General features: G+C 38.6%; 1 protein-coding gene across 1 annotated transcript in view; it reads left to right on the forward strand.

The window, feature by feature from the left end:
* LOC149288427 (astrotactin-1-like) overlaps positions 1 to 24,211 on the forward strand; it is a 130,660-nt gene that overhangs the window by 34,855 nt on the left and 71,594 nt on the right. Inside the window, exon 2 of the mRNA XM_089491715.1 lies at positions 18,281 to 18,468. Coding sequence (XP_089347841.1) covers positions 18,281 to 18,468 — 188 coding nt within the window. The remainder of the gene's footprint in view (positions 1 to 18,280; positions 18,469 to 24,211) is intronic.

The following is a 24,211-nucleotide window of genomic DNA, read 5'->3' on the forward strand; positions in this document are numbered from 1 at the left end:
AGACATAAGACGTAAAATGTTTTTATAGAGCGTCTTTCTACAAGCGTGTCTGTGTCGGGTCATACGGTCACATATCCTTGGTTTGTCATTGGTTTTAGTCTGGATTTAAAGACACTCTCATTTATAAGCAATTAGCCCAAAAGGACTATACCGCTGCAGCTGAATGTGTATGAAACCTTTTTTTTTTTTACTGCTACCTTCTTGAGCAATGGCTGCCTTCAATTAGAATTAATTAGAGTTGTAATTAGAAAGTGATTGTCGTCAAAGCAAAAGAAAGTTCTCTTATTTAAAATGTCCCTCATTATTCGTTATTATATTGCAAAGATGCATTTCCTTATAATAAGAGGAAACAATGTGACATTGTAAAGCAGGACATCTGCGTCAGGGACAAGCAGTAAGGGGTGTTCCATCGGCAAACTAAGACCTCCAAGCAATATATAGCTAATTCTGCCATTTTGGCTGCAAAGGGCTATGTTTCTTTTATGGCTCAGCCCTTAAAATCGCTTGAAGACAAGCTTTATGGAATCTGTAGATTACAGAAACTAGTGTTGCTTCTGGGCGGCATATTCTATAACAAATGTTCATTAGTTTGTCATCTAATTAGGACCCTGGATTACTGTACGTCTATGGCTCATTGTATAAACAGGATATAGGATGGGTGCTAACTCATAACCATGGCTGGTTGACCAAATGTCTAATTTCACGGATCACTCATGCCAAATTATTTTTTATTTGAGTGCCCCCCTCAATATTGAGCTACTCATGGCCTCTCTGTGCCTTGTTGTGTTTTGTGTAAAACACTCTGTAAAGCCGCACGGACCCTTCCCTTTCCATGATGAGCGGCACCATTGGTTCAGCAGGTTGGTATACCAATGGCCATACCTGGGAACTTCCCAGAGCAGGCTACCTAAAGCTCTCCTCCTCTGGAGTAGCAGCTTCATCAGGGTGGGGCTAACCTGTCATGTGGGTGTGGTTAGCCATGCATGGGGTTGGGCCAATTGTATATAGGGGCGGGGTTTGCCAAAGTATTTAGTAGGATGGAAACTGGGCGTAGAGTGAGGATGGCTAAACGATGCTTCCCTTCCGCCGAGAAAGTGAAAAGAGTAAAGTAGCCCCAAACTCGGAGAGTTCCCAGGTATGGCACAGGTGGGTCAAAGCGATGGTCAATCCTGATCCTGAGCAGGTTTCCCAATACACCTGTACACGGCTGCTTCCCAGAAGACAACAAGCAGTCACTGGGAAACACAGATGATTGTTTTGATGAACTTACAGCAGTTAGGTTGCTCCTCAAAAAACCTTGCAAATGTGTCCTTGTACAGAGCTGTGAACGTGACCATGTATAGCTGCCTTCAGAGCTCAGAATTTCATTCCTTATAATCACCCCATAAGGCGGAAGACGGGGAAGAGATAGAATGTGACATTTAAATTCAGCTTTACAGATGAAGCAGAGTTCACACGATAATGTAACTTACCAAAGGACAAGCTGACAACAGAATTTGAAGTATTGCTGTCGTTCAAATATGGGCCCTGTTCTACATTTGTGAAAATATGGACATATTTCAGTGATAATTGCTGGCTGGGGTATTGTTCGATAGTTCTGCTATCCTCATACCCTTCCTGTTCAGCGAGTAGGGACACCATCTCCCTATAACCCAGACAGATTTCCTACCATATTCATCAAAAGCTGATATTTATCATGGCTACCATAAATAGCTACCTATCAAATATTAATCTATGAGGCTAATTAATCAAGTGCAGATAAAATGCATTTATTGGTTTGTTAATTGGTAGTTATAAAAGTTATCAACCAGTAAAACTTTCTCTTAACCCTGTAGGATAGAGAGCAATACGATTCTGCTTATTCCAGACAAGATGTGTCATCTTTTGGCAAATGCTGTCTTCTGGTCAATATTTATTAAAAGCTAGAATTTTTTCATCTTTTCAATCTTCCGTTTGCATTAACTTTTCTGTTTCGTTTAAAAAAAAACCACAGCAACACATTGGAAATCAGCAATCATCTTGTGACATCTTTGGTAAATATTGATTATCATTTTAGCAAATAGCTTCACTACTTATAGGAACACAAACAGCCGTAAAGGCAAATAATTGTTTGAAACTGACTTTATTTCTGAATTAAATAGAGTTTTATGGAAAAAGGTTTGATCGAGAAGGTATCACCATAGACAACAAAGGAATATATCTGGTGATCGCCCCAAATTTAGCACCGTATATTTATCCGGCAACAGAATTTTCTTTTACTGTCTCTTTACTGTTTCAGTTTACTGGTCAAAGGGGCACAACAAAAAGGAAAGGACTTCTAAGTGAGGAATTAATTTAATGTATATTTTAATTAATGTTTAACGTTATTTTTTTTTTTAAAAACTCCATCTAAAATTCCATGACTGTAATAACTACGGCCACTTCCTTCAAGAGACATGGATGCGCTTTTTCAAAAGCTGTAGGTTTTGCCATGTAGTGTACCCCCCTCTGGGGCTTTAAGGAGTTAAGGAGTGTTAGTACTAATAAATACTGTTATAACACTTATCTAACACCGCAGAAGAGCTGATAGGGAACCCAGCATTAAAATGATTTGCACCGAGCTGTCCCAAGACGAGCGATGGGCGCTATTGGCGGTAATGTTTCTATATATCCAGCGAGAGAGCTGTTACCCGGAACAGCCCTCAGGTGACCGTGCTCTAAATGTTTTTTTTTCTACATGGGTTTTTAATTCCCGTAGTAAGAGGATGACGGTGCTTTCATTTATTGAAAACAAGGAGAGATGAGCGGAGCATATAAATAAACAAATACAAAACGCCCACAAAAATGAAAACAATATATAAATAAATTACAAAAAACACAAAATGGGCTCCTTTTCGAAAAACATAGAATATGAACTCCTAGAACCGAAATTCTATTCTAATTGCTCAGGCGTATGTCATGGCTTCCTTTTATATAACATGTTTTCCTATCCCCACATCCTACTGGATTTTTTACTACCATTTGGCATGTAGGATTTTCACCCTAGATTACATCTCTCCATCCGAGTGTGTTTTATCTCCTACTTCCGCTTGTGTCTGTTACTTCCCTGTGATCGCCTTGTTAACCTTATCTTTTTTGTTACATTTCATTCCTCATTTCATTGTTCTCCTGCTCCCTGCAATATACCCAGCAGTCACAATTCTTTTTTGCCTGTAGATGACTGTTCAACACACTACATGGCATCTACAAAGTATGATATTATATTAACATCACTGTGCCACAAATTGGACTTATGTACAGTAGATGGATACATAGATTCCTGGGACTGTAATCCATGCCAAGTACACAATGCCCAAGTAGCACCCTATCTATCCATAATGGAGCTGGAGATAGGATCCATTACCAGGCAGTACATTGACGTCTTGCTGCCCATGTGATATTAAGAGGAAAAGACACACGTATGCACGCACACACAGACACACATATATCAAACACAGCTGTGCCATCTATACATAAACGCTTGGATTTTTGTCTCCGTCCAGCTTCTGTTCTAGAGCTTTATGAACTAGACAGTGAGATTCATGAATTATGCATGGCCAACAAGTCCCTTCTTACAGGAAAAGCTCGGTGGAATTGACCCTTTATAATGCAACTTACCTACATCTTGTCATTTAGTGAATGAACCCACTAGGATAATAGAACCGCGAGTGTAACCCTTACAACCCACACAAACAGGGGTGATATAAGAGAGTCTTTAGTATCTTGTAAAGTAAATAAATGAAAATATTCAGGGTTTAATATGTCTCCTTGTATACATTATACATTATACAAAGTGTCTCCTTTAAATATATATATATATATATATATATATATATACACATATATTTATATATACATATATTTATATATATTTAGATGCTCCATCTTCTGTGTCTGTCAATTTATACTCAGACAAAGAGGTGCTGCAGTCTTAGGCAAGCTTTGTAACCAATGCATGATTATTCAGCTAAAATAAACTTAATGCAATCCACAAAACAGGCCTTTTGTCCTAATTATCTGTACTTAGACGTCACGGTGTCCTCAAGCAGTTTTCTGTAATCAATATATCCCCATGCCAATTCATAATTCTTAATAGCATCAGCTGCTGTGATTTTTTTTCAATCATATTTTGTGACTCGGCTCCAAGTTGTGTTATATTTCCTCTCATTGGCCTCAACCCCTATTCTTTAAAATTCGACGTGGTTTTGATCGGTGAAGCATATTTTAGCAGCTCCGGGATGTGTCTTCAGTTAATAAATTAGGAGAAGTTGTACCATTTTAACATACAGACATTGGAGTTGTTTATAAAGTGGAGACAAACAAACTGTGTATTGCCAGCTACAATAACTTGTAAATACCCATAGCCGACAGCAGTGACTGCACTTTCACCACTAATTGGAGCTTCCTAACAGGCACGAGAGTTCCACCGATGGGAATTTATTTCCGAGATGCTCCATGAATCGTCTCGCTTGAAATCCACATAACTTCAGATGTGGCAGAATTTCAAGTCCAGCCAGGGCTGATTTAGTAAATATGAAAGTGTTTTTAAATGCTGTTAGAAATTGTTCAGACAAAAAAAAAAAAAAAAAAAGAATTGGCCTCCTAAAATAAAATGGTTGGTTTGTTAAACCACAATTTTACATATAAAAAATCGTAAAGAAATGTTAACAAAAATGTTATACCTGCCCCTTAATACTTTAATCACATTTTATTATAAGGCTGTAAAGCGTTGCTATAATGTAACTCATAATGGGGACGGGTCATACTGGATATGAGTACAACCAGGGCCGGCCCGACAATGGAGCCGAGTGGGGCAACCGCTCCAGGTGGCACTTTTGAAGGGGCGGCACTTTTTTTTATTTTATTTTTTTAAGCGAAAGAGAGAGAAAGGGGCGCCGAGTGGTTTTCGTTTACCAAGCTGTCAGTACCCGCTCGGCGCCCCTCGCTCTCTCCTCTGGGGCGAGTCTTCCTGTTCGGTCTCGGTGCCGGCTTGTAATGCTGAGTGCCAGAAGATTTCCGGCGCTCAGCATTACAAGCCGGCACCGAGACCGAACAGGGAGACTCGCCGCAGGACTGCTGAAAGGTAAGTACAAGGGGGGGCGGCAGGGACGGAGGAAGGATAGATAAGGGGGGGGGGCAGGGATGGAGGGAGAGGAAGGGTAGATAAGGGGGGGCGGCATTTTAAAATTCGCCCCAGGCGGCATTTTGCCTTGGGCCGGCCCTGAGTACAACAAACCCCATAAGTTTAAATCTAGGGGGAAGGCTAGTCTATTGTTCAAGGAAAAGGGAATAGATTTCTAATTAGGAAAACCATTAAAAAAAATCATCATGAAGGAATCTCTCCTCTCAATGCAGCATTGGAAACATCATTTATATTACTACTGAATGCCCAAACCCTTCCCAGAAATAATTATTTAATTAGGTCAAATTTTGCCCCATTCATATTACTTGTCATGTGACGCAAAAGAAACCTCTTAAATATTTTTGTGTGCGTGAGGAGTTACCAAAAATTCCTAACATGCCTTACTGAGAACCTGGGAATTCTCAACCTCCAACCTCAGGATGAAGAATCTCACGGTCACACAATTCTACACAGATCTGATGTACCTGAGCCTCCGAATTAGTGCTTGTACTAACAGTATGTCATGGTTGATGTCCCTGCTTGAAGGCAGGTGACTCAAATAAGTGCATAATGGCAAGTCAATATTTCCACGAGGACGTTTTTATTTGAGGCATTTGGTTTACACATTTGTCAAGTCTAGGGCTGCAACTAACGATTATTTTAATAATCGATTAGTTGGCCGATTATTTTTTCGATTAATCGATTAATCGGATAAAAAAAACAATATGCAAATTTTTCGTTTATTTAAAATAATTTAATGAACTGGATGTTAAAAAACAACTTAAAATTTACATTAACATTCTTATTTTGTTATGATGTAATAAAAAACAATATTTTCAAAGTACAAGAACCCAAACACAATATTTATGAAACAAAATAACCCCAAACATTCTGAAAAGAGGTGGACTATTACTGTTCAAGGCACTTTGCACCCAGCACTTTGCACCCAGCACTTTGCACCCAGCCCTGGCACTTTGCACCCAGCACTTTGCCCCAACCCTGGCACTTTGCACCCAGCACTTTGCACCCAGAACTTTGCGCCCAGCCCTGGCACTTTGCGCCCAGCCCTGGCACTTTGCGCCCAGCACTTTGCACCCACCCCTGGCACTTTGCACCCAGCACTTTGCACCCAGCACTCAGTACTTTGCCTCAGCCCTGGCACTTTGCACCCAGCACTTTGCACCCAGCCCTGGCACTTTGCACCCAGCCCTGGCACTTTGCACCCAGCACTTTGCACTGTGCCCCTGCACCCAGTCTCCAACTCTGCCCTGCACCCAGCCCTGCCCCCACATTCTGCCCTGCCCCCACATTCTGCCCTGCCCCCACACTCACACCCTGCACCCACACTCACACCCTGCACCCACTCTGCCCTGCACCCACACTCACACCCTGCCCCCACACTCACACCCTGCCCTGCACCCAGTCTCCCACTCTGCCCTGCACCCAGTCTCCTGCCCTGCCCCCACACTCACACCCTGCCCTGCATCCCCACCCCCACTCTGCCCTGCACCCACACTCACACCCTGCCCTGCATCCCCTGAAACCCCACCCCCACCCCCGCGAATCGCTCTGTGCGAATGGAGCCACTCGCACAGAGCGAATGGAGCCACTCGCACAGAGCGAACCGCTCTGTGAGAATGGAGCCACTCGCACAGAGCGATTCGCACAGACATGAAGAATACTTACCTCCGGAACGCGTCACGTAACTAAAAGAAGGCGGAGACTGCAGAAGCGGGGAACGCTCGCGGAGGTAAGTAAACAACGAATCGATCACTCGATTAATCGATAACGGAAATCGTCGACAACGATTTCCGTTATTGATTATTATCGATTTTATCGATTCGTTGTTTCAGCCCTAGTCAAGTCCCTACATAGAATCTTCACTACAGGCAATTAAAGAATTAATATTTGATGAGCCTCAGGTGGAGCTCTTTTTAGAACGTTCTGGGTATGCTTATGGAAAACCTGGCTGTGTCTGCACTTAATTTAATACATCCCATTAATATACGTTCTCCATAAACATTCCTGGTTAAAAGGATCATTTGGTCACCATCTTATATATGGCCCCTGACAAGCTAAGTGGTGCTTCACATTAGAGGGTCCTATACCATCAGCGATTCGGAAAGGCACAAGCACTCAGCTTAGAACCCAGCGGAATCTTGAGACAACTACATTAAATGCCTCTTTATTCTTCATACAAATATGCAATGACTTAAAGCTAAATCAAATCAATATGTGGTTACTTAGTAAGTATATATATATATATATATAAATGGAATACTCTTCTTGGTTAACAGCGCTACATGCCTGATTGCACGGGATTATTCGGTTTCTTGATTTACAGGCTGGAAATACCTATCTAAAGCGATGCATTTTGTATTCAAAATAACCCCAAAAACTAAATGGCTTTACTTTGAGTAATTTGTTAGTTCTATCTGCAGACTAGCTAACCACTTATCTTTGAAATCCTAATTCCGTTTTCCTCCTGTTCTGACCTGCTGCTGTAGAACACAGAATTCTGAAAAACACAAAGATAAGGTTTTTTTTGTATTTTTTTACAAGGATGAGAAGACACATTTAAAGGTCAGAACGGGTAATATATTTTGGTTCAACCTGATAAACGAGCAAACATAATGCACATTGCAGAATATTGTTGAACTGTAGAAAATCTTGATTTACGGTTGTTATAAAATTACATTTTTTAGAGAATCACCGAAGCAAATTGAACATTGTGATGCTGATATGTATAACTAATACCATGGTGGAACAGTGTCGCTCGATGGAGCTTCGATTGAGTTGTGCTTTTTCATTTTTTTTGCTTTCTGCAGATCCAGTAGCTTTAATAACCTCCACTTATTTTGTTGCCTATAAAGCTTTGGTTTCTTGGGCAACGTCTATAACAAGCAATACATAAACTGACCCCAAGACCCTTTCAAATGTTTCCTCTTTAATAGCCATTCCGGGGAACTTTATAAATGAGCTAACCATGAAGTTCTTTATATAATAACTAAAAGTCCACCAAAAACATTATATTGAGTCACTAATGGTGGTAATCAAACGGTTCTAATAACAGTCAGTATGACAACTATTACTTGTCAGGAACTGGCGTTATTCTCAACTATCACCTGTATTCAAGAAGGGATTTTAACTATGATGCATTAACAATACAAACAGACTGGTGACCAATGTTTCCTCAAATTTTTCTTGGGTGGTGTGCGCAGAAAATTGCTGTTGTGCCAAATTTTTCCCAGAGCCAAAATTGTGTGCGCACAATATGCTTCTACAGTCCATATAAAGCGAAGTTGGTGGAGCTGAATCACATTGCAAGGGGGCAGAGCTATATATTTCCAACCCTTTTGACTCCATGGTCTATTTTAAAGGTGAAATTCTTTCCTCTGTTAGTTACTTTTCCTCCTCCTCTTGCCTCTTCTTCTGTCCTTGCCTCTTCTTCTTCTGTCCTTTCGGTGCACAGCATCAGTTGCCGCGCGCATCACAAGGGAGCAGGATCAGAGGTCTGCATTAACAGACCTCCCGCTCCCTTGATTGATTTTAAGCCGGTTGGAGGGAGATCCTTGATCTCCCCAACCGAGCTTGCTCCTCCAGCGGCGGACATTACTGTCCGTCTCTGGAGGAGTGCCAGCGTCACCCTGGACGGCACCCTGGACGGACTAACCGCCCCCCCCCAGCTCCCCGTTAGGTACTGTGCGCACAATTTTAGAAAGTGTGCGCTCCCTTGAAAAGTTATGTGCGCGTGCACAAGCGCACAGCTTAGAGGGAACACTGCTGGTGATCTAAGCGATTATAATGCTGAGGTATCATTAAATCAGAACAGAATATGAACTGAGTCTGCTTCAAACAGTGTGACCATGAGATCCTACCCATTCCTTCTGGGATTTAGATATTTAAGTCAAAACCCTGAGACTCAAGCCCATTATTAAATCCTAATGTAGTGACTTTTTAGTTGTGCATAATATTATAATATAATATCAGCTGTAACATCAATGGGAGCGGTTATGGTGCATGCACGCAGGGTCTCGTTAGCCAACTCCACCACGCATGTGGTGAGGAATATGAAGGATCACATGGCAGGAGATATGTCTGACCAGATACATCTGCACAGCAGAACCCTGAGGGGTGCAAAATGGGCAAATGCATATATTCCCCACAGAATCTTCACATTAATTTGCAAGAGGGGCAAAAAAATGAAAATTTTAAGGGGCAACTCAACTATCATGTTCATTAAAGGGCATATAATGGCTAAAGTGTGCCCTTAAGCAGCATGGACTCAATGTCAAATATGGAGGGTTACTCTCCTTGGTTTAGCAAGGACATTTCAGATGTGTCGGAATGAATTTCCCAGGATGAGGGTTTCACTCACTGGAATGACTGGAATTCACATTCCTCACCAAATTTTAGCGGCAAGTCCAGTGTCATTTCAGACGTAACTTTACTCTGCTGTACATTTGGGCGCACAAGTAGGTTTTGACTAGCTCCGACTGGAAATCGGACTTGTGCTTGAAATAAGGATTGTGCACAAGCCCCAGGCGGCCATCTGGCACACCAGGCATTTTTACCGGTGGTCTGCTATCTGACTGCGCTCCTTAACCGATCAGCCACTACCGTGAATATTACAAATGTAATGTGCAGCTGCACCTAGTAATCCCCAGGATGGCCCTGATCATGCATAGGCATTGTTAATAACATAACCCCCAACATTTCAGGTGTCCAAATCAGGGCACATCTGTTGCGTATGAAAAGAGCTGAATTGGTTCATGTATCTAGCTTGCCTTCCCTGAACGTGGATATCTTTTCTTTTTTTAATGTTTGCATATCATGTTTGTCGCATGGAAACAGATTTATGTCTCTGTGGTTGTTTATGTGATCTGTGTTACAGCTTTACTGTCAGCAAGTGTAAAATGCCAAAAACATTTATACGTTTCAGCTTTGTATATGAAATCACAGTGTCTGCTGGGAGATTTTCCGCTTCACAATCGGTGTTCTATGTTACAAGTGAACAAAATATTAGCTCAAGAGTTAATATATTTGCATGCATGTTTACAGGGGTCACAATGCCAAATATATTGTTTTCAAGCAGCCCTTACTCCCAAGGGTTATGTGTAATGGTGTTCATCAGGTCCTAGCATCACACTAGATGCCCCACGGTAGTAAAAGTCTAACCATGGTCTGCAGGTTTCCGCTGCCCCTTATTTATTCGAAATAATGTACATCTTCTCAAGCCTGCAGTTCAGTAGGGACTGCTAAACCCTATGTCCAACCACTCCGGGGCATCTTTCTCCTCCTCCTCCAGACTATTTGCATTGGAGGAGGAATGCTATTTCTTGGGAAGTAGCATGAACCTTCTTTTTGCATGCCAGTGACTAATGACCCTGAATTATGATGTCATACAGTAAACATAATTTATAGCTCTTTGGTGAAATTAGGAAACAAACATCCTGCCTCTGAGATTCTCCATCTACTTTAAATGTGGATGCCTTGAGCATATGTCCGGACATAGCGTTCCAAAAGTCCTGCTAAGGTCTTGTTCTGTTCTGTTCAGTGTCTAAAATGTTCACTGTGCATCTCCGTGCCCCCCTAAAAACTTACAGTGTACATAAAGACCCCCTAATAGTAACAGAAACTTTCAGGTTTAAACACATTAAATCCCATGTACTTTTCTTTCACACAAACACAATTAAATTACGTACTAAATGCATTAGTACCAGAACCTGTCTGGAATTAAGATTATTCATTACAGACAAGGCAAGGAGAAACAAGCAGGTATTATTCTCTAGATTACAATGGTCTATTTATTACCTATGAGATATAGGGATCTTAATGCACATCTACAACAAGAAATCATATATTTGTGCTTGTGTCTGCACAGAATGGAAGAATCTTGTTAATGGAGTTTTTTTTATATTTATTGTGCTCCTGTTTCCCAAAGAAATTTACACCATACCAGTGCCAGCGGATTTTATATTAACAATAGATTTAAAAAATGAATCCTATGGTAGATGAGAGGTGCAACCGCAGTAATATATGCATTGCTTATCTGCTATATAGTCACTGTTAGCGCAGCTTAGTCTGCGTTTCAACGCGGTTATTGTGTCCATCAAGTTCAACCTTTCTGAAATCACCTTTTTCTTGATGCTGATCCAGGAGAAGTAAATAAATAAAAAAAACATTGGAGCACTTTCCAATTTTGATTCAAAAGGAGGAGAAAAATGCATTCTGACTGCAAGATGGCAATCAGTTTTGTTCCCCGAAGCTATATTGTGTCTGGGTTTAAATATAAAAAAAACTGTAAACTTGTATTTACTCGGCTCCCAGCTCTCTTCTTGCCAGAGTCTGCAATATCTGAAAATATGACCTTTCCAGGCAGTGAATTATATACCTTTACTGCCCTTACAGTAAAACCCTTATGTTGCTTAAAATGGCATTTTGTTCCCAGTCATAAGTGGTGACTTTTTGACCTTTGTACATCCGACTAAATGAACTGGTGCCCTATATCAGATTCTTTTCATTAAACTATGACAACCTTTTTCTTGTTGTTTTTTTGTAACATATTTAGCATGCTGTTATTATTAAAATGGAGGTATCACCACCAGAGTTGGTAGATATCTTTAAAAGGAAGATATATTTGGGGAAACAGAGAGAATGTAAATACTAGTTAGAAATAAAGCACATCACCCTAAGTCTAAAAAAGTAAAATATTACGGTTAGGCTTTTGTAGATCTGTTTACAGCATTTGCTAATATTAGTCTCTTACAGCACATCAGTGAAATAGGGCTATAATAATATTATTATTATTATTAAGAAATGCTTAAAGGATGATATGCAGGCATATATTAATCAATTAAGCATTGTCTATATTTTGTGTTTCTGATACTGGTCAAAGTTATTCATATTACTCATTGTACAGTGCTGCAGAATATGATGCTATGTAAATCAAGGAATAATAAGAATAATAATTATTAGTATTATTATTTTTATTTATTATTATTATTCTCAGATAATAGGGTTATTACAAAAAAATCTTGATCTGTAGCTGTTGAAATACAACTCCCACGATTCTTATGAAGCCTATTCCTTTGGACAGAGTAATATGCTTATTAGCATAAAGAGCTCCAAGGCAGATGAATATAAATATAATGTTAAAATATATTTGACATGCTGGTTTAAAAATAATATTTAAGAAATGTGCACATAGCTTTTTGTGTCCTAGGTTTCTCTTAAAAATATTATACCCAGTGGTAACTTAACAGTTCTTCAAGAGGCAAAGTATTTAATGGGGCAGATGTTGTCACTGGCCTTTTCCATAGTGTATGTGCAGTGGGTAGTACAACTCCCTAATCCTCTCAAAAAGGACCATCTTGTCAAACCGAAAATCCTCAAATGCCAGAAATCCACTTTAGAAGCGGATTTTTCAATCACCATTCTGCTTCATCAAGTAGCACCCAAGGAATGATTTCACAAAGCAGTACAGTACTTTTCATCGCTAGGCCATGGGAATGTAAACATGCCACCTAGCTCTTCATACCACTTATGCCATGTTTATACAGTATCTGACTTCATATCCTATAAATATAAACCACTTAATAAAATAATATAACCCCACACATTTTATCCAGCTTTTGCTAATTTGCATTGTAGAATTTCTCTATCCATGTCAATTCTGCTCTACAACTGCCTTGTTAAATTAAAGCTATATGACTGGTTGTCTTCTGACACTGTTGTCCATAAGGTGATTATGTATATTTAGAAAATTCATTGTTATATAAAGATTTTATAATAAACCGTCATTCAATAGCATTTGAGCCACGACCTTTCCTCAATTCTCCTTTTGCATATCACGGCCTCTTAATAGAAGTGACCTTGGCATTTAACCATAACTCCAAAATAATATCTGCCATTACGCAAACCTCCACGACACCAGAAATATGCTGAACCTTTACTTTTTTAAACTCGAATATTATATTACATTTTTATTATTTTTGACGAGTCCTTCTTATGTCTTTCGTTTTTGTTTTCTTTTTTTTGAATGGAAATTTAGGGTAGGAGAATCATATCTCACATTTTATTGGTGAAACATAAACAATTAGCCATTAATTTTTTATGTAACTGTTCAAAATAATAGAAAATGAAGCCCCCCCACCCCCTACTTAGGTTGGCTTCCAAGAGCTCCCCTTTCTTGGGGTTGTGGTTGCCTTCAGGGATGGGGCTACTGATGTATTTAAAGAGGTGGAAAGTGGGCTGAGTGAGCTACATAAGACCCCACATAAGTCATAAGTTAACTTATTTCTTGATTGTCGCCTCAACCATGAAACTACGCATTACATAGGACCAGAAATATAGCAAAATTCTATGTATTGCCAAAAATCGCTGTAGGACTTATTGAAGGCTCTGGCAAGACATGCTAATACATTTGCTTCTTATTATACATTTTTGTGCAAATGGCTGGGTAAATGAAACTATTTCCAAGCTGCTGTATAGTCCACAAAAAAAGCAACTTACGTCAGGGGATGTCCTTTGTGCTATGGTGTAATTTACGTTAAATTGCATCTTGAAATTGAGAGTCAAGTCACGCTGAAAGCATTAGCACTACTTTTTCAAACTACATCTCAGCAAAAGAAATCAAGGATATCAAAGACCCGATCCCATACTTTCACCTTCTCCATTTCCTATTCAATTAAGATATGTAATATATCGATATTTTCTTAAAACACGACTGGAAGAATGTTTGGTATTCAAATCATTTTTACATCGTTCAGAGATTAGATTTTTAATATAAAATATATGAGTGATCAGTTGCTGCCCTGGAATAAGCTGCGATCAAAACACTTTGCTCAGATTGCGCAGGGTGTGTAATTTGGTTGAATCTCTATCATACAAATAACCGTGTGCATTGCACAAAGAGACCGAGGGAAACACTTTAAGATACTCAGAGGTGAGTGATTCATATTGTTTGTCATTGAAAGCTGTCAAGGAAAATAACCAGTGACTAATGATACGATTTTTCAGCATTAATGGGCCAGTAAAGCCACAGCAAAATATTTAACAAAAAAAACCTATGAAATACAGCATATATATGCTATAGTATATCATAGCTTATAGTAGTTATACTATATATATATATTGTAGGATAGTTGCTCATTGGGTAAGAAACAGAGAGGCCACCAGACTTAGGCTCAGTCTTTTAAACCATCAACCTTCATGCATGGGCGAGTGGAAGAGAGAGGCATAAACCAGACCCTACTGTGGTAAAGAGCGAGTCTTTGGGCCCATGTGTACTTTATTTAACTGGGCCGCTCCACTGTTTATGGAGGCTAATGGATACCCAAGTAGCTGTTTTATTCAGCTTGCTATGTACTGAATGTCAACCTGGCAAGCTAAGTTTGACCGCAGCAAGCCACAGCGGCTTGCAGGTTGACTTTAGCAAATAGGGAAATTTCACTTTTTTATTTAAGAAGCCGGACAGTCCATGAAACTATATTTTCCCATACCAACTAGATATATAAAGACCAAACCCTACAGAGAAGCAAGACATTATCACGACAATGAGGAACAAACTTATTTTGTTAACCATTTGTTCAGAACAACCCCAATCCCAAATAAATCACATCAGATCCTTTATGCCTGTAAAAAAAAAGAAAAGAAACATCTCTCATATAACAAAATTAGTGACAGCAGAGGAAATGTATCCCGGATATAATGTGTATTCTCTAACAAGGTTTGAGCTGGCTTTTGGTACGCCTTATTTCAATAAATAAGTTGACTTTCAAGAACGCTTGATTTAATTATACATTATACAGATCATTCAAAAGTCTTCTTGTAGCCGGAGCTCACCGGGGTTAGTTTATGGTATTGCATAGTATTGCTTCCAAACTGTTCTGCCATCCCCTGTTTTGGTGAATAAAGTCCTCGCTGATGGATCCCAGACTTATAGTTTAATTTTAAAATTAAGTAAGATTTATTCTTGAAAGACAAGATGTTGGGGAGTGAAATGCAGGGGTGGGTGATAATAAAGTAAATGATGTGCATATGAAGTGAGTTTATGATGAGACATTCTGTGACATTTTAATTCTTTGATCACGGGAGTATTGTACGTTCTGGGCAAGTACCTTACAGAAAGGCGCGGGTATTTTAGTCCCCGTCTGCATGATATCAGTCAAAATGTATCTTCCTCCACTGCCACAGTAATGTACCGTGAAGGCAGAGAAGCTCCCAGCACTCTGACATGAAATTGTAAGGAGTCATATTTCTAAAATACCTGGGGGCATTTGCCAGCTCCATGAATTAGCCCTCAGGCTCACATCTCCTAACACATGCCTGGCATTAAAAATTAAAAACCACCTGTCTTTTCAAATGATCAGCTAGTTAGAAAATTATAAGTGGTATAATACCCTGTCTCCAGGGGAAAACGGAGAGTTCACTTTCTCCTACGCCTGTGGCACTGAGAGGCACTGTATATCTCCAAGGACCCATGGGAATTATAGTTATTTAACCATTAGAGAACCTAAGGACCCACTACTTCTTACGTTTCAGACCAGCTGTAATTGAGTTCAGGTGTATGTGTTATCTGGTACTGCATTATAGAATATAGTCAGGTTATATGTTAAAACAATTGTTCATTATTATACCGGTGACAGTCGTAAGCTGTTAACTATGAGCCATCTGGTTTTGTCTCCTTATGTGTTATGTGTCTAGTAACTAGTGAATAAATAATCATAAGAGGTCTGGGAACATGACAAACCTACGAATTGATGGAGATTGATATGGATGCAGGTAAGGAGTGACAAGAGCTTCCAGCATTCATCAAAACCTAGAGAGCTTTGCTTTTGCAGATCCGGCATTCACCGGTGAAGAATGAACCTTTGGAGTTTGCTGTGGCCCTTAACAGGCTAGAATGGTCTGACCGGAATCTTTGGATTTCAATGGATGACCTTGAAAAGATTTGTCCTGAAAACTAGTGGCCTGGGTGGTTGCCCAACTCACTCTTATGGAGGGGATGGCTCTGTTCCTAAAACCACAACCCACTCACAATGAATACATCTAGTTTATTTACATTTATATTTTTCTCTGTGGATAACAAGTCTAATGAATGTATATTGTAGTATAGCACACACATGAAATCTGCTGCCACATTAGAACTGATGTTATTATGGAAACTAGAATCTTTAAACTGTGTTTGAGACATATATATAGTAAGGAATAAAGCAGTTGATTTTGTATTAGACTTTGGAAAGACTGTAACTGAGTGGGTGCGGAAAATACACCGGTGTATCTTGACTTTATCTTCATAACAGCTTGGAAAGGTAAACAACATAAGCTGTTATTAATCAGGAAGATTTTGGCTGCAGTAGACTTGGAAGATACTGTAGGTGTTTCATAAGGTAAACAGTGTCAACAAATGCAAGGCACAGAATGTCGCAATCAAACTATTACTCCGCTACAGACGCGCAGCCAGAGCATTCAAGTCAGGGCAGGCTGCATGCAACACTGGAGTAAGCGTTGGTCTTCCTGACAGGAGTAATAATTGCGGAAGCTAAACTTAGGATTCTTAGTACAAGAGAGAGAGTGCTGAAAGCAGACCCTATGGAATGGATAATGCACTAAAACCTCAAGAAAGAAGGTTTATTCACTTAAGTTGTTTATCAGGTGATAGGGGTACCATTTTGACTGCTCTTAATGGTTTGCAAACATCCATGAATATCATATAAAGTATAACGTGATGTTGACATTTTCCCCATTTTTAGTGGCTGTTGCATGATATAAACCTTTAATTTTGCAGAAAAATAACTGTTATCCGTCGTAACCCACAGCATTTGTTTGAAGGAACATCTCCTTGAAATATGTTACCATATTATAAACTAGAACGTGTACATTTGTAAGATACATGTACTTAAAGGGCATCAAAACATTATGACTATTATTCATACAATAGGTACCCTCACGGGACAAGTTAACACAGTCCTTTGGAACTATTCAATTTCCCGGTCTTATTTTCATCAGATGGACCATTAACTTGAGATACACCTGTATATTTAATTATAACACTGTCCGAAATTAGCGTTTATTGGTTGGCTCGTCAGCACTCTGGCAACATAATGGACCGAATATATATGAAATTGTGCAGTTCAAATGAATTGAACATAAAGGGACTAATTTAGCATTTAGAAACTAATCATAAAATTGGCACTCAAGCAAAAATTCCATCACTGAGATTGTGTTATTTGCAAATTTGCATCCTTATTTCTATTTACTTGCTAAATAATATAGCCAAGACCAACATATATTATAGGGTATACTGTATCGTATAATTACTGTACATAAAAGAGGTCTCCAGAACTAATATCGCCTTTGTCCAATGTCTCAAGAAAAATCGTGTTCTTGTCACATAAGCTGATAAAGCTGGAATGTACTATTTTACAGTAAAGGGGGCGCTGGACCAGAAGCCAGGTCAAACCCAATACATTATATTAGTGTGGCTACAAGCAAATTCGAGAACTATCTAGTATTGTCCGGCATGCCATTCATCCAAACAGGATCACACAGAAATCCTGTATCAGGGCCAAATAATGGATCCGGTGATGGTGCAACTGCTGTCTGAAGCCCTTTTTTGTCTAGACATTATAGTGGATAAAAAATAAAGCTTTTCGTATAGCAGCCGTGGTGCTAATTGAGCCGCCATTCCTCTTGACAGTTTGTTAAAAAATCTTCAAAAGTTTAATTTCTCCATTCTCCATTATGAATGGCTCTATGGGAAATGCTTTTGACCTATACAGGCAAATAGGATTTTGCAACCCTCTAATTTATAAGAAAAAACATATTATTTGACAGCATGATGATGTCAGTGTGTGCACCGAGGGACCAGGTGGGAACTATAGAACATGTAATTAATCTGAGAATGTAGATTTTTATTTCATTTATTGAAAATGAACATGAAAACAGCTGAGGAATGAGTCATGTGCTAATTATGGTCTATATATTTTTAGGTTTTATTGAAAATGTTCCTAATATAGTAATTGTTTATCACAATCTGATTTTTTTTTTAAATGGCTTTTTAAATTGCTACCGAAGGCCTGCTGAGTTCTTGAATACAATAATAACAGACATCCCTCTCTTCCTTCCATGTAACAGAGATCGCTGGCAATACAGAAGATATTCCTCTGGTTCGCTGGAGGCAGCAGTGGCTTGAGAATGGAACTCTTCTGTTCCACATCCACCATCAAGATGGATCCCCCAACATTCCAGGTCAAGAAACCACCGAAGCTCCTCATGGAGAGACAGGAGAGGAAGAGCTGAGGATACTACATATCTCTGTCATGGTAAGTTAAGATTCCATCTTTAATGCACAGTTGGCCACCTTTTGTTGGACTTCAGTTATGGTCCAGCAACAAAAGACAATGTAGAGCGTTGGTAATACATACAACTTTGATGCAGATTTGAGATCAGTCTGCAAAATCACACCTGGCTGGCTCATTTGATAGGTTTGTGCACCAACTACAAATGGAGATTGCCATATCGCCCAACTCTTTTATAACACTGTAAAACATTTGTGACAAGCACACAGGGAAAGGATAAACATATATATCCAGTTGACCCTTTTAATCTTGAGCCCAATATAATAGACATGCGTTTCACCATCTTTTGTATTGAACCATTGTAAAATATATTTTCAAGCATAGTTCGTCTGTTATATTCTTTATTTTCTAATGAATCACATTGCTTTGGAATTGTTTGAAAACCTGTAAAATGTCTGTTTTTTTATTAAGTAATGTGCTCTGGTGCATTGTATTTGATACACAATGAACCAGTACTTTTACCCTTTACAATAGTCTGTGTGTATATATGTGGGTTAACCTTGATTTGATGTTTTCAATAGCCAAGGTAAAAACAAATGTATGTTATCTGAAAGTACTAAATTTTATTTTCCAAACATTATGTATATAGTGCATCACTGTCTTCCAGGATTGTGGTAACCAATAAACGCAGCTAAAAATGATAGTGAATCATTTCCCCGGAAATAAGAAATATTGGGGCTACTGTCCCAACTTAGAGTGCAGACAATATATCACACTGTAACATGGCAAATGGTCCAAATTTTCCTTTTGGTTTTGTTCCATTAGTTTGTGCACAATGAATTCTGTTCCCTACCCATTTGTTTTGGATGAAAATCATGGGTTATTTTAAATTCGGGAAGGAAATTCATTGTCCGACGCCCACATTTACTCTCACACTGTCTCAGACTCTCACTCTCTCACACCGTCATTTTCATTCATTCACTTACTCATGCTCTCTGAATTTCTCCCTGTGTCTCGCAGCTCTTCTTCCGTGTCTCACATCTTCTTGTTTTCCTCCTTTTCTTTCTCCTCGTTTCTATCTTCTATTTTCTCTTTCTTCTTTGTCCGCATCTTCTCAGACATAACCAAAATTCTGCACTTTTTGCTTAGTTTCCGTCTGTTTTGTAATTAAATCTGTTAAATTTCATGAAATTTGCAATTTTTTTACGAATCCAAATGCACAAGTCTAGCGGACGTTATTATATACAACCTTTTATTAGGTCCCTTGGTTAACCCAACTGGACTGACTTCTTGGTTGCCCAAGTTTGCTGTTGCTAACCTCAGATTTTGCTTGCTATTCAAGACGGGTGCTACTGCTTTGGGTTCGAGTAGGCATGGGAGTCATGTTTAGAACTATACATTTTTTACCTTTTGTCTCCTCAAAATTAAATTTACATTTTCGGGTATTCCATATTTTACTATGCCTCTAGATTTTGTTGATTCACTGATGTTTCAGTGCCCATTGACCAGTAAGGCAGCCATTATTTCTGTTTCCATATTTCAAAGCAGTATAGCAGACTTTGTAGAAATAGGTCTATTCAAATCCAAAAAGAGTCTCATTCATGTTATGGGTACTAAGATCATCTAACATTCTTTAGGACATTTGTATTTTGTTTCAGCACTTTAGTATTCCAGAAAGCCTACAATTTAATGTATGGTTTTTAGAAAGCTAAAGAACTGACCTATAACCATAAAACATCTTAAGGTAAAAGTCTGTACTTTTTATGAGCCAAGTTATATATCTTTATTGCTTTAGATCACTTTATATCTTTGTTGTTCTTTGAAGGATTACAGGTAGTGGAATAAGGATGACAGAATTGTGTATCTAAGGGATTATCTTTCTTCACTTGCTGAAATGTGCAGTTTCCATAAAAGCTCTGAGTTCAGAGTTTGGAAGTATCTTTTATAGTTAATCATTTGTTCTCCACATGGCTGAAGGAGGCATCTCCTAAAATTCTAAAATGGCTTTAGTATGGGACTAATATTCCACTAAATTATGTGGGATTTGCACTATTGTTATTACTAGTTACAAATTACAAATACAATGCCAGACAGCTACATATTAGTCACCTGTGTGTGTTCTATCTCTATTATCTTGGCCTAATCTACTAAAAAAACATGCTGACCCCTTACAGAGCACTGCCTAGAGTTGCCTATTCTTAACTAGCGTTGTCATGAAGAATGAAGAACCAACAACCCCAGATCTATGTTTAGTCTTCATGGGTCTCAACTATGGGGTCCAGTTGGTATCCCTCTAGGCACTTGCTTTGTTGTGTTCTGGACTGCCGTTATGGCAGGACCAGAAGCATATGCCAATTTTTCCTCTATATTGGCACAAGTGAGCTAAAATGTGAGATGCTCCTGAGCGGGGATGCACCGCATGACAGGATAATAAGCAGTTTCCTTGGTAAATTAATCTCGAAGATATTTTGTCTGTGCTAACCTGCGTTACTGTATACAGAACTGTATTTTATGCTTAGGGAGAAAACATTTTTTTTCCTTGGTACCCCCGTAAGCTTGCAGGGCAGTGTATGGAATGTCTCCTAAACTCTGCATGTTTGCTTGCCTTTTGTTTAATCTCCTTTGGCTACAGTATGTGGTGAGAACTTGTTCCATCAGAAATTACACATTCTGAGTAAATCTTATGCACTCATGATAGCTCATGCAAGGCTCTTTTGCCCATCACACAGAGCTGAAAATATGTGAGAAAATATAATGTGAAGTGTTGTCAACATAATAAATAACAAATAACTTTGTACATTGTAGACATTTTCTCCCAGATCTTTGGTGTTTGGGCTTCCCCTTCATTCCTTTTTTATACTTGCCTGCAGCATGGTTAGACCAGACTTGCAGGTCCACTTACAGCCACCAGGGTACCTTTTACTTTCAATAACCTACATGTGCCGTCGTTTATGAGACACGTATTATTAAAAGCACATTAGTCAGATCTACAGCCAAACCCTGTGAACAGACTCCCACCAAAATCACCACACTGGGTTGCGCTCTAATGACTAATAAATGTAGAGATATTTGTGATAACATTTTTTAAAAATATACAAGTGTTTTAACCCCAGTTAACATGTTGGCTGCACATGCGTAAAGAAACTGCACGGACTTGGCAATCATAACCCAAGTTAGGCTGTAAAGATTTCATTCATTACAGGTAGCCCCTGCAGTGCCTGTATTCACTTCCAAAAGAACCCCCCTTAACATTTCAGCAGGAAGCACTGTCATCACTGTCTCATTGATGATGTCATTTTTAATGCCATGTCTGATATCATCAGCAAAAGCACATGGGGGATAGAACTTAATTTCAATGCACTTGTATCTTGTATTTCATAGCTTTTTTCCGTTTGAGAAATTAAGCCTGGCATGAATGAAAGGTTGTTTTGCCATTGAATAACTATTAAAATCAACTAATAACTAAATAAATTATAACAAAAATGTATTTTTTAGAACACTCACTTGATCATTGTAGCTGATAAAATTCAAAATAAAAAAAAAATGACCTGGTCACTTTATGTTGTTCATTTAATAGTATTTGTTTAATATTCTAATATATTTGTTCTAAAATGCTGGCTCAAAAGATTTATGAAATTCTGTCTGGCACTTGACTAAGAGCCTCAGCTCTTAAGACATTTTATGTGTAATGACAATTTTTTTTTCCAAGTGCATGATTAAGCATTGATGCTCATACACGGATCTTATGGCAGCTCAAGTCTTGATTAACAATGTTTAGAGGCACTTAGGCTTTTGGTAAATATATACAGTAGTCACAGCTCTTTTAGCTGATCTGTGAGCTGGTCCTTCACTGTCCTTGGAAAACTATTTGTTCCAGTTTCAGATCCAGACTAGCTGAGCTGAGTGTGGGTGTTGAACTACTTTAAATAAGTCTGGACCACATTTGGAGCCCCATTTTGCAGCTGGAGAAATCATCTGCTACTGGGATCATTTCCAATCAGTTCTTCATGAAGCATTCCAGCACTGGCTGGATCTTTTCCATGCTCCCTCCATTGATGTATTTAGGTAGCATTGTCAAAAGCTAGCTGATACATTCTGTACTCTAAAAATGCAATAGGCCTTTAATCATACTGGGATCTAAACCAGTAATACCAGTTCCTAAAATGCACTTAAAATTCTGCTTCTCTGATGTAAAGCACTTTAAGAATGCATACAATGCAGAGCGTCTTTGCAGGATAACATCCTTCATTTTCCCTTCTCATTTCAGCATTTTCTTCTAGTTAAATAAAAATCCCAGGAATGGAACCAAAGTATTCACATGGTAACATTTGCTAAATTTTGTATGATGACGTCTTTCGTACAAGAAAAAAAACATCTTTTCATGTAGTGACTTCTCCCTAAATAAGAAGCGCTTAGCAACTACCTTAAAAGAAACGTATGCACCCAAAATATGTAGGGTATACATCCTCTTTAAAAAAAAATGCTAATTTCCCATCTACCACCAATATTTATATTATAATTAGCTGCAACACTCTGGTAGTTAATAAATGGGGTAGTTGTAGAAGACATATAATTAAATCAGATTATATCAGGGGTTTATACAACAGAATTCTGCTGGTATTATAAAATATAAATGTGAAGTATTGAAGGTTGAAATAAGGCAATTCTATGTTTTCCTCTTTGTGTAAATATCTGAGGGTGTAAGCCTCTCTTGGCGTGGTTGCAAATTGCTGTTTAGACAAGGTGGCTGGCAATACTTAGTCCAACTGGGATGCCCATTGGCAATAGCCAAAAACATCATTAGGAGAGTCCAGCCAAGGCAAAAGTACTAAACGGCGGTGCTCTGAGATTAAGATTACATCTGATCAAACAGTAAAACCAAAATGTAGCTCAGCACTGTCTGGGCTAAAGATCAAAAAGGCAGGACCGAATGCTGATTAAAATGTAACTTTCAATAAAAATCCATGTAAAATGAAAGACATGGAGAAGGTGAATGAACCCCGGCCAGGATAATATTGCACATATGCATACCCGTCAGACTGCATTGCTGTCAAGCCCATTTGGACACAAAAAGGAACTTGTCAGGTGTGAATTTCACATGTATTTCTAATTGTTTATAAAAATAAAATTTGTGTTATTAATTAAAATTCAGGAAATCATAGCACCGAAGTGCCTTAGCAAGACATCTTAACTGAAAATGTATAAAATTTGGCCAATTTCATGAACACAAACAATACTATTCTATCTATGTTTGTACGCCTCCTCCCAACTATTACAGAGAAGAGAAATAAGGCTGTTTTTTTGTAATTAGAGAGGAAGTGTCTGTGATATTATTCTTTATAAATTGATGTATAGATCCTAGAAATCCTTGATATTGCTTTGATTCCAGTTATGCGGCAAATTAGCTGTTACAAGCCAAAATATTTGTTTTTTATTTCAATTTCTCATAGTTTGTTTTATTTGTGTTACCAGTACTCAATCTCCTTGTGCTATTTCCTACCGAAAAAAGGCAAGAGAAAAATGACTGCTCATTGGACCCTAAATTTACTGAATTTATTTCTATAAATCAGGAGGCTGCAGCTTCAAACACAAAAAAGGCCTGACAATCGCTGACAATGCCGTACATTGTATGAAGATGACTTATTTTTCTGCTTCTAATGTTCCTTTTATTTAAATTTAACATCATTTCTCGATATTAAAATGCTGACATGAAAAGAATAAAATTAGAAGTGATGGACCAAAAAAAAAAAAGAAATGGCACCTTACT

Source organism: Sceloporus occidentalis, unplaced genomic scaffold (assembly GCF_023333645.1).
Source record: "Sceloporus occidentalis isolate IW3139 unplaced genomic scaffold, rSceOcc1.0.p SCAF_51, whole genome shotgun sequence".
Lineage (NCBI taxonomy): Eukaryota > Metazoa > Chordata > Lepidosauria > Squamata > Phrynosomatidae > Sceloporus > Sceloporus occidentalis.